Below are 11,950 nucleotides of genomic sequence, written 5' to 3' on the forward strand. Positions count from 1 at the left end.
CCCATCTATTGCATGATTCTCAGTTTGAAATGCCATTCACCGTATGTCCCAACAGAGAACCTCTTTTTCTAAGCCTCATGGCTGGAAAGTTAAAATTAGTTCACATTCGAAATGGGAAAAGACTGAAAAGTTTCCATTCTACTTTTCCTATATTTTGGAAGATCTTTGGACGTAAGGAAATATGAAGGACGTATAACTATGTACAGTAGTACCATTTGCCGATAAATGTTTTTTTCAACATAAAATTATTAAAATCTGGAATTGAGAAACAAGGATAATTTAGCTATGCCGATAAAGCATAGTCTCGTGGGGGTTCTGCTACTGCGCTCACTTGCTTGATTTAGCTGATGCGGACGATATACCCACGGTTGAGACTGAAAAAATAGGCCTTGTGTAGGAAATCTCTTAGCCTAACGTTGGTTACCGTTTTGCGTTTTTCTGAATAGCCGTCATCAGCGAAATACGAGTTAATCCCAGCTATTTTTTTTACTAGTTTCAAAATAGCGCATTATTTTCGCCCCAACGGGTGAATAAGGTTCATTAGCGCGAAATAGCAAACCAATCAGATTACTTTTTTGAAATCACCAAGTAGCAATTATCATATAGAGATATATAGTTAGCGATTGGGTGGGAGGGGAGAAAAACGGGCAGAGCGTACGTAGGTCTATACATTATGACCGAGAACCAATTACTTTCCTGATCGGCCTGATCTAACTTAGTTGATAACCATTTTGTCCTATGAACGCCGCAGTTGTTATTTGTCCACTTTGTTTCTTGAAAAATATGTTATTATTAAATCTCAGATTGAGCGGGCTGATGTTGCAGAAAAGGCCAGAGAAGAAGTCTTGTTTCATTGCACGGCGCGGCGAGAAGAGAAAAGAAAGGAAGAAGGAGAAACAGCGGCGGTCATCAGATAAAATGCTAATTGCTGAGTAAGTAATGTATTCGTCTGACGAGAGGTGTATGGACAAATAGCTCGTGTTTAGGCCATTACGAGCGCCCTAGAAGATGCACGTGAGAAATAAAAAGAAAAGGACAAAGATAACAATACCATGGGCTTCAGAATGAAAAGATCGTGAACGCCCTTTTATTCAGTCACACAAAATTAGGCCACAGAAAATAGATTTCGAAAATATTAATGGAACAACAAAAAGTTAAAACCAGCAAAATGATTAAAAAGTAATAACAATTGCCAGAAGTGCTAAACGTGCACGGGAGATTCCGCTGCTCCGACTGCTCTGAAAACTGAGTGCATCTAAAACTTTAGGTGACCACGCCAACTAAGTATCAAATAAGTTTAAACGAGCAATAAGCGAAATGAAAAGTAGACTTGTAAAGCCTTCCACGGCTTACTTCAGCAGTGCTAGGCCCAGGACAGAGGAAGTGGCCAACAGGATGATGTTGACAGTGACATATGAGCTTGTATTACATCCGTCCTCAGAACAGCAGCTAACCTCGCATTGGTAGTCCGGAATATCTTTCGAATCTTGATCACAAATGGACTTTTCGAGGTCACAGGTCGATTTGGTAGCACATCCAAGTTCAAGGATGGCATCGGAATCTTTCCTTTTAAACCAATATCTGTAGCAGCTATCGCTGTTATAACACTTGCGTAAAAAGTTGGCTTTGTTTTCATCCATCTTGCTCTTCTTATAATCGTCTTCAGTATATGAGCAGACGTAACAGTTTAAAGCAAAAGCTGACGAATTAAAAAAAAGAAAATGATAAAAACTTTTGTACAGATAGCACGTTACTTACATTGTTTTCTCTGGGATTAAAGACCCACTACAAATGCGCTATTCACTCTTTTATAGCCAGCGGAAAGTAGCGTTCCATGGGTGTCTACTTTTATAGATTTCACTATCTGTGTCTACTCTTTGATGCAGCTCTCATAAAATTTTTAAACATTTATTTTGCGCTCGAGAATGCGACGTCAAAGGAAAATGTCCATTGAAGTGAATTGAATGAATGTTTAGTGTCCTAAAGAAGATCTAGTTAAAGGCCCATTTCCAACCTTGATGCAACGCCCGCCGTGACTCAATTTCTTATAACACGAAATTCCCAGATCACTGAAAACCTTCCAAAATCGTCTTTCTCAAGAGCCATCCTGGACATATAGTCAACTGTTTCACGGTAAATACATTCGCCGTTCGTCATTTTACACTTTCTTTACAGTATTTTGAAGAATCCGAAGAAAATTTTTTTTAAGTGTCACGCTTCGTACTCTGTGAACAGAGTCGGCGAAAAGGACAAAGGTCAAATTTTTTCACTGTCTAGAAACGCTTGAGGATTCTAAACGAAGATAAAATACTTCCAGTAGAAATCGGTATTTTTCAAAGAGAAATATGGAAAAATATCAGACTGCTGAACGTTTAGTTATTCGAAGACCGTGCCCGGTGAAAATTTTCTTAGTGTCACGCTTGGATCTCTTCGCACTCTGTGTACAAGGTCAGCGAAACGGATAACGTTGGCATTTTTTCACTTTCTAGAAGCGCTTGAGGATTGTAAATGGAGGTTGAATATTTTCCAACGAAAAATTGGTATATTTCAAAAAGAAATATGGAGTTATTTGAGGATCGTGTCCAGCCGTGTCATTGAAAAGTTTTTAAGTGTCAAGCGCCTGGATGGCTTCACACTCTGTATACAGGGTTAGCGAGAAACATCAAGTTCGAAATTTTAGGCTGCCTGGAAGCGCTTGAGGATTGTAAATAAAGGTAGAAAATTTTCGTATAAACATTTTTTTTGGATTTCGAAGAGAAATATGGAAAAATATCGGACTGCTGGACGTTTAATTACTTTAAGTTTAGTCACTTCATTGCAGGAACGTCAGCGACATTGACAGTTCGCGTTACAATTCGTATTTGCTGCTTTGCATGGACACCAACCTCGACCACTCTTTCGGGCGCAAGATCCTCTCCACGGGCAGGAAACTTCAACTGACCCTTAGTCCTATTTAACAAGGATGGCAAACCTCAATTTAAAAAAAAATTGATGAATGAATGAAAACGTAGATCAACATTTTCACCTTCTTCGAAATGCTCGCAAGAATTTTCGCGTTTCTCTTTAGCAACAACCGATCCATAGGCGTTTACTGCCTCAGAATCTACTAAGTGAATGGATTCATCTGATTCCATACCGGATTAAAACGTAAAGAACTTTTCTACACAGAATTATTTTGATAAGCTCTTCAAATTCATCGGAGAAAACGCAGAAGGTATTTTGAGACAACGTGACAAGGTTAAAATAACTGACCAATCAGAGGCGCTATTTAAACAAAAGCGGTGGTTCAAAACAAAAACAAACGACCCCCGTTGCATCAAGGTTGGAAATGCGCCTTTAAGCGGTAATGCGAACCACATTCACATATCCCCAATATTTCAAAGAACAAACAGAAAAGAGCGGTAGAACTAAGTTATGATTCTGAACAAATCAAGTCGAGCGTTAATCAAAGTCCATCCATGCGTCGAATATTCTGTCGCGCAAAGTAATTATGCGGCGCTACGAAATGAACATGTCGGCATCATTTTCCGTGTGAATTGCCCTGAAGTATGGCAAGCCAATTGTAGCAATATTCAATACTAAAATTCAATTTCAATTCAATGAGATTCAAGTTCAATTCAATGAAATTCAATTTCAATTCAATTTCAATTCAATGAAATTCAATTTCAATTCAATGAGATTCAAGTTCAATTCAATGAAATTCAAGTTCAATTCAATGAAAATTCAATGAAAATTCAAGTTCAATTCAGTGAAATTCAATTTCAATTCAATTTCAATTCAATGAAATTCAAGTTCAATTCAATGAAATTCAAGTTCAATTCAGTGAAAATTCAATTTCAATTCAATGAATTTCAAGTTCAATTCAATGAAAATTCAAGTTTATTTCAATGAAAATTCAATTTCAATTCAATGAAAAAAAACAAACATTCAAAATTGCTTCCGGTTAGTAACCGGAAATGATAACTAGCATACGGGAACTTTAAGGCTTTATGTTTTCGCGCGGTAAATTTAACTAGCATAATGGCGGACGTAGAGCCAGAATTTGACGTGGAAAAAGACTTACCTGAATTTTTATCGTCAGTGCTCGATAGAACAGAGCAGTGTATACATAATAGTGAAACGGATATCAGTGACGTGCAAGCACAATCTGTAGTTCTCGATCGAACCGTTAGTCTTTTGAGTTCTATTGCCTTAACTGACATTGAGCAAGATCGGATCGAGTGGGAATCTCTAGCTACTGCGTTTGCAGAAGTACTACGGGCTATTGAAAATCATCTCAAAACTCTAGCAGTAAAACCTTCATCAATTTCTCGACATAAATGTAAAATTCTCAGAACGGGAAATCCTGGGAGACCACAGTTCCTTATATCTCCTGACACGTTAGAAGATCTTCTCGGACTTGGATTTTCATTGGAAAAAATTTCTTTGTTGTTTGGTGTCTCTCGTTGGACAATTTATCGTAGAGTACAATCATATGGCTTGCAAAGCACGGCGAATTTTAGTTTGTTGCCGGATACAGAATTGGATGAATTACTTTTAGAGTATATTGCTCGTCATGGATTAACAACCGGGCGAACATATTTAGCCGGGTACCTTAAGTCACTTGGACTGAGGATTCAAAGAAGAAGAATTCGTGAGTGTTTAGCAAGGGTGGATCCAGCGAATACTGCCTTGAGGTGGGGAATGGTTATTTCTCGTAGGCAATACTCCGTGCCATGGCCAAATTCTCTGTGGCATTTAAATGGTCATCATTCTCTCATTCGCTGGGGTTTTGTAATCCACGGATGCATGGATGGTTTCTCTAGAAGAGTTGTGTTTCTTAGATGTAGTAATAATAATCTTTCACAAACTGTTCTGGAACTCTTTCTGAAAGCAATTGAAAAAGATGGGTTGTGGCCATCACGTATTCGTGTGGATTATGGTGTGGAAAATGTATTAGTTTGTGATGCTATGGTGGAAGCAAGAGGTGAAGGTAGAGGGAGTTTCATTGCCGGTCCCTCCACGAGAAATCAGAGAATTGAAAGACTCTGGAGGGACGTCTTCAGGTGTGTGTGTCATCTTTTCTACTACGTGTTTTACGCAATGGAGGATACAGGCCTGCTTAACGTTGACAATGCAACGGATATGTTTGCGCTACATTTGACATTCCTCCCAAGAATAAACCTTGCGCTTCACGAATATATGGAGGCCTTCAACCATCACAAGTTAAGGACAGCAAACCATTGGTCCCCATATCAGATGTGGGTCAATGGCATGTTAAATGAAGACAACCCCTTGGTACATGGGCAATTAGATGAGGATCCTGATGACCTGGAGTTCTATGGTGTTGACCCAGATGGGCCATCTCCATTTGAAGATAGCAACAACAATGTTGTTGTTCCTCCAGTGACATTACCAGTTGAACATCAGTCAGTTCAAGCCAAAGTTCTTGAGCAGATCGATCCATTCATGTCATCGATGCAAATGGGCATAGATATCTACACTAACATTCACCAAATAGTAAAGGAGAGCGTTGAAAACTGTCAATAACACTATACCTTTTTGGTAAATCATGTGGCCATCTTCAGTTGCTGCGTGGGATGTGCAGACAGTAAAGTTAACAATTGAGTGTCAATATTAATCAAATGCAAAATGAACATGCAACAGGATTTGATATGGTTACCTAATTGTCAAAGAAATTCAGTATTCAACACCAGTATAAAAGATGACTTAAACTTCAACTTTATTCAGGTACCTTAAAACAGAAACTCTTTTACTTATTTAAGCAGCTGTCTATTTTTGATAGCACAGGTATGATCCTCACATTTCAACAGATACAATGCTACAATCAAGCAGTGAAAGTTCTTGTGTCTAGCAACAAATTAAAAAAGTATTTTTGTTGAAGATTTTCTTCAATTTTAAGTCTTTGCTAAAAGACACAGACAGCTAATTCACAAATAAAACACAACTTATGTCCTCCCCCATTTTCTAGAAACCATTGCACAACTTAGTAATCAATTTTTTTACTGAGTACTTCATTCTTTCCCATGAATTGTTATGAGTGCAATGACTGAATGAGCATTGGCTCCTGAAAATACTTTTAGCACAGACTGAAACACTTCACAATTCTTAAGATAAAACCCCATTTTAAATCAACTGTTGAATTGTTATTTGTGACAAATCCTTGTGCAGCACAATTATAAGGCACCACTAAACATTACCTTTTTATCATGCAAGTGGTCCAAAGAAAGCAATTTTTGCAACTCAACATGTTTTAATATATATTTAAAATATAAATTTAAACATCTTACACAATTTCAGCTGGAAATACAACAATTTAGGCCCAGTCTTTAGAGTCCATTGTTGAAATGATACCCAAGATATTGGCCAAGCCCAGCAAAACATAACGCCTTTAAATGTAGCACCCCTTTGCCCACCATCTCAACAATGTGCCATATGGTCAAAACATCTGGAAGTGATGTTTCATCACTTGTTTCACTTGTAAACATTTACCAAAACGATGAGCTAGAAATCATTGTATTCACAACTTAATAGAATCTAAATTTACAGATTTCCAAAAAATGCATTTGCAAAGGCTAAATCATAAAGATTGAAGAGTTGTTCCTCACTTGGCAGCAATACATCCTTTGCATGTCTTGGTAAATACAATATATTTGCACAAGTGTTTGCAGTAGGTAGAAATGGGCATTCTGTGTGAGAGTTTGTGCCATGGCTTGCTGCCTCAACAAATTCTATACAAGGTGCAACACCAAACCCAAGTGGGGGCTCTTCATCAGTACCAGTGACAAACTGAAGTATATGTCCCAGGGTGATTGACCCCCTTTGCCCACTTGCTGCTAGCCTGGTGTATTTAGAAAACAAATCATAAATTTCTGATTCGAAACGGTGTACATTGCTACCCCCTTCAGAGAAATTTGGTGGGAGGAGGACAATCAGCTTTCTTCTTGACAAGGCTGAACTTTCTGAAGGTCTGAAAAGGTGAAGGAAGTTAGGTATACCATTTCCTATTTGATAAAGCCCCAGGGTTTTAAAGCCAAAGCGAAGCTTTGAGATACAAGGATTTGATGGCTCTCCAGAAGAAAAAAGGGCCTGGAGATGATCTTCTTTTAAAAATCTAGGGATACTACCATTCTGCAAAGTGCTAAGGACCATTATTAACCCAATGGTTGAATAGTCATTAGAAAGATGGTCTTTGAGGCCATTGTCAAAGTACTTAGCTTTGATCTCTCGTAAACACAGGCGAAAGAACTCTTTCCGTGGACCACCATAATCCTCAGCACTCTCACCATAAAATCCAACTGCAAGTGTTAGTCTGGGGTCCTTTAAAAATTGCACTTCTTCCATAGCTGATCTCAAAACATCTTGTCGATTGATTAAGATGAAGTTGGTTTCACCTTCCAGATTTACAGTTACATCTTGCACATCCAGTGGTCTCCCAGTCACAATCAGACTTTGTGCATAGTGCAAAATTTCAGCAGGATTTTCAATACCATTAGATTTACAGGAATTTACACAATCCTTGGCCAGAAGATCCACAGACTGATTTTCAGTGTAATCAGGTTCTGTCTTCTCCCTTTTTGACTCAATTCCTGTACTGCTCTCTTCAAAGGTGGATACTGATTGCATTCCTGTTTGTTTCTGTTGTTCAGGAGTTTGTTGACTAAGCATTTCTGCACAAAAAAATATATGTATAAGAATGAAAAGAACTGACTTTTTTGGTTCTTTTCTGTAAATGTTTAACGACACTTTCCACTGTGAGAAAAACAAATAACCAGGAGACTTTTTACTACAATTAAAAAGTTGATTAAGATGTGAAGAAAGTTTTGATGTAAATAACTTACTAACTTTATTTAACAAGGGTAAAACACATTACAGTCATAGGCTGACAAACCTGTGGCCCTCCCAAGATTATGTCAAAATTAGGTTGTTGCCATGGACAAATGGTCACAATGAGGCCAAGGAAAAACAAGTTACAATAAATTACTCTTAATAAAAACCCAGTTTTAAAGCTTTGCCTTAAAAATTTTAAAAACACAACAAAATTTACCTGGCAAATCATCATCTTCGATTAAGCTATTCCCATCGTCATCACATAATATACAGTTTAGTTCACTTTTCATTTTAATGTAAATGGCTCCTTGCCCGCAGAGCAATTTCACTTGTTTGTACGTGTATTCTTCACAACTAACAGGTGTGCTTAACTTTCGCCGGTTTGCTCGAAGAAACACAAAATCTCTGTTGCCAACTAACGGATATTTTAGTCTGATCGCATCACCAATTTTGGATCGGATGTCGTCCTCTCCATCTGTATTAACTAAATTAACAAATCCTCTTAACAAAATATTATCGTGGTTAATTGACAAACTTTCTTCTTCGTCGTCATCCCCCACGTGCATAAGAGCAAATTCAAACGGTTTAGATTGTTCTGGAGTTGTTTTTTGTTTCTTTCCTCTGTTACTGGTAGGAACGGACGGTGATGCTGATCGAAGTCGCTCCCGTTGGCTCAAGCGAGAACACAATCCTGTACTTCGACTTCTTTGCAACATGGATCGAGCTCGCTCGACGGCACTAGCAACATTGTTAGTTGAACTTAAGTTATTTTCAGACACGACTTGAGTGACTGAGTCCGGAACTTTCGTATTTGAGCTTGAACTAGAGCTTGCTAACACTTGTGACACGAGTCTTGAGCACTCGCCCAACGAATCGGCAAGGTTTCGAAGATGTTCCTCCATTTTGTTGGTTAAAAAATGGCGGGAAAAGCGTTTGGAAGCGGATTCCCGTATGTTTGATCCAAGATGCTTTGCGCATAGTCTACACTGAATTGAAATTGAATTGAAATTGAATTGAAATTAAATTTAAATTGAAATTTCACTGAATTGAACTTGAATTTCATTGAATTGAACTTGAATTTCACTGAATTGAACTTGAATTTTCATTGAATTTTCATTGAATTTTCATTGAATTTCCATTGAATTTCCATTGAATTGAAATTGAATTTCATTGAATTGAACTTGAATCTCATTGAATTGAAATTGAATTTCATTGAATTGAAATTGAATTTCATTGAATTGAAATTGAATTTCATTGAATTGAAATTGAATTTCATTGAATTGAACTTGAATCTCATTGAATTGAAATTGAATTTCATTGAATTGAAATTGAATTTTAGTATTGAATATTGCTACAATTGGCTTGCCATACTGAAGCCAGTCTTTTCACGGTAGATGAATTCTTTTATTTTCAAGTTCACTTCCCGTGTAGATGAAAATTGTTTTTTTGAACTAAACAAAGAAACAAGCTGTGACATGGTAAGAAAGTGAGAGTACGAACAAGATAAAAGCTATGTTATCGAGTTTTGTATGTTTTCGATTTGCATCGGCTTTCATCGAGAGAAATAAAGTCTCTTATTATAATGAGCAATCTACGAGAAAAAAATGAGTTATTGCACAAGTTTTCTGAAGAGTACCTGTAGTGGATCTTATCACCTGTTTTTTTCCTTTTAATCGTTTTTAACTACAATGGAAGCATTAAAAATTATTGTATTACCGCACCTTCCTATAACCCGCACCAACAACTGTTTGTGGAAAAATTAACAGATAACCCGCGGGTTATCAGCCGCAAATTACGGTAACTGAAACCTGAATGATTTTCAACGTGGATTTCTTCTCCTGGTTCAACTTAAGATTATACATTTTCATACCAAAACATAAACGCAAGCTGTTAAAGCCCGTTTAAACGGTTTCAACATTTGCTTCACCTTGCATTCAACACTTTGTTGAACCATATATTCGGTGCGTTTGAACAGGTCGTCCAACATTGTTGAAAACGTAAAAAATGTTGAAAACTTGTTGAAAGCGTGTTGAATCAAGTTTAAATCGGTTTCAACTTTCATTCAACAGCGATTCAACTTTTCCTTGTTCTCGAAAATGTGGAATGGCCCGTTTAAACGGTTTCAACATTTACACAACATCTGTTCAACAATCATCTGTTTTTTGTTGAACGAATCTTGGTCAAATGTTGAAACCGTTTAAACGGACCTTTACATGCAATTTCAAAGATTACTGTACGGTTCACGGTAATGTAATGTTTTAAAAGTCAAAGACCCGAAGTTATCAAGGGTTTTGATTGTTCAAAATAATGTTTACGCTGCCGTGCACGGTGCAGTTGGAGAAGACAGACTGCAGGGAACTTGCAAAAAAATGCTTACGTCATGCACGAGCGTGCGTAAATAAATACTTTGTTCATAGCGGCTCAGTAGGACCTCTATAGGACGAGCACGTGCGCTATGTTCTAATAGATATTTGGACTGTTGAAATGTCAATTGATGAAGGAAAATACAGTTCAAAAACGACAGTTATTCACTAGTTGCAAAACGATACATATTCAGACCTACACGACTGCTAGAAAACTGCACATTCAATGCGCCACCAGCTAATTTGTATACAATTTTGCATGAAATAATTTCGCATAAAATTTTCTTTAGTGTCCTAAAGAAGATCAAGTTAAGCGGTAATCCAAACCACATCCATACATCCCCAAAATTTCAAAGAACAAACAGAAAAGAGCGGTAGGACTGAGTTATGATTCTGAACAAATCAAGTCGAGCCTAAATCAGAGTCCATCCATAGCACAGAAATCATTTGGAAACAATGAAAACTAACTAGGACCTGAATGATTTTCAACGCGGATTTCTTCTCCTGGTTCAGCTTAAGATTATATATTTCATACCAAAACGTAAACGAAAGCTGTTACATGCATTTTCAAGGATTACTGTCCGGTTGACGGGAAGAAAGCCTGTCATGCTGGCGGCCGAAGCCAACGAAGATACTTGACGGTTATTTTGCGGCAGTTTAATATGTTTCATTCAGCGATGCTTTTAATAAGACACAACATTTCCTTTGCGATAAATCTACCTTTCAAATTCCAAAGTTGCACAGTACTCACCATGTGCAGCCATCAGAACGACAACGGTCAGAGTGAACAGCAAACGATTCATTTTTGAGGCTCCTTTTTGTGTGTCGAAGTTGAACTCCTCGTGCTACACCGAACATGTACAGCCACGCCAAATTTATGCATTGTATGGTCACTACGGATGTATAAATGGCAACAGACAAACATAAATGGTCGGGGGGGGGAGGGGGGGTATATACCACCCCTGTGTTCCTACCTACGTCCCTGAATAGGAGCACTAAACGTCATACACCTGTTTATCTTGCTCAGATGTGGAATGATGAGTGCTCATCTTCAAAAACTGAAGGTGTTCCACAGAAGTAATCCACAAACTGTACGCATGGTTGTACTTCATGGACTCCCGGTTCACGTCTTGTAAATTTGTTATCCTCAACAACATGCTAGCGAGTCATTAGCAGGTCTTTTGCCATAACACCCACAGGCAGCCTAAGCTCTAGCTGTGTCATGATTATTTTGCGAAATAACAGTCCCGGCGAAATTGTAAGAAAAGCCCTTCCTATGTATGTAGTAAATTGATTGGACAACTGGATGCGTTGACAGGTGTCAAATATTCGCCCCGATGGTATAATATTCTCGAAAGAAACAGGAGACACACATTGGACCGCTAACTGTTTGCGTCAGTTATTTGTTTACCCATTGGTTTTATTTTATTGAGATTGGAAAAAAGATACGTGCGTGTGGGCACGATTTTTAACAGGAGACACACATTGCTCATGCATGCGTATGATAATAGAGTGGTTTAGCAAGAGGACGGGAACGTCATTTCAGAACGGGAAAGCGCGCGGATAATCTGGACACGACTCTATTTCGACTTCCGGTGTTAGCGTTGCCGTTCTCCCCATCAAGTTCAGGACGTCATTTCGCTGGTTTTCCCGTCGTGATCAAAACGCCAAGTATTTGCGTTCATTGTGTACTCATAAACGAGATGATGCTGTTTGGAATGATTTTAGAACTCATTTCCAATAAAACCAGGTTACTT

General features: G+C 38.1%; 2 protein-coding genes across 5 annotated transcripts; one reads left to right on the forward strand and one right to left on the reverse strand.

Annotated features, from left to right (window-relative positions):
- Positions 1 to 1,042: 1,042 nt before the first annotated feature.
- On the reverse strand, positions 1,043 to 11,548 carry LOC149039545 (uncharacterized). 4 transcript variants are annotated; one of them, XM_089181657.1, is made up of 3 exons: positions 8,048 to 10,847; positions 7,287 to 7,670; positions 6,705 to 6,841 (listed from the first exon to the last, which is right to left on the reverse strand). In XM_089181657.1, exons 1-3 carry the CDS (start codon positions 8,730 to 8,732, stop codon positions 6,837 to 6,839), a joined length of 1,074 nt encoding a protein of 357 aa, XP_089037783.1. In that variant the 5' UTR covers positions 8,733 to 10,847; the 3' UTR covers positions 6,705 to 6,836. The 4 variants fall into 4 exon arrangements, with proteins under 4 accessions (XP_089037784.1, XP_089037782.1, XP_089037781.1 ...); XM_089181658.1 differs by lacking the exons at positions 6,705 to 6,841; positions 7,287 to 7,670; positions 8,048 to 10,847 and adding exons at positions 1,043 to 1,699; positions 10,945 to 11,426; XM_089181656.1 differs by lacking the exon at positions 8,048 to 10,847 and adding an exon at positions 10,945 to 11,548 and having other exon boundaries at positions 5,702 to 7,670.
- On the forward strand, positions 4,021 to 5,883 carry LOC149039546 (uncharacterized). Its single transcript, XM_089181659.1, has one exon. It carries the CDS (start codon positions 4,021 to 4,023, stop codon positions 5,527 to 5,529), a length of 1,509 nt encoding a protein of 502 aa, XP_089037785.1. The 3' UTR covers positions 5,530 to 5,883.
- Positions 11,549 to 11,950: the final 402 nt, after the last annotated feature.

The sequence above is a fragment of the Pocillopora damicornis genome, chromosome 9 (assembly GCF_964200805.1).
Source record: "Pocillopora damicornis chromosome 9, jaPocDami1.2, whole genome shotgun sequence".
Lineage (NCBI taxonomy): Eukaryota > Metazoa > Cnidaria > Anthozoa > Scleractinia > Pocilloporidae > Pocillopora > Pocillopora damicornis.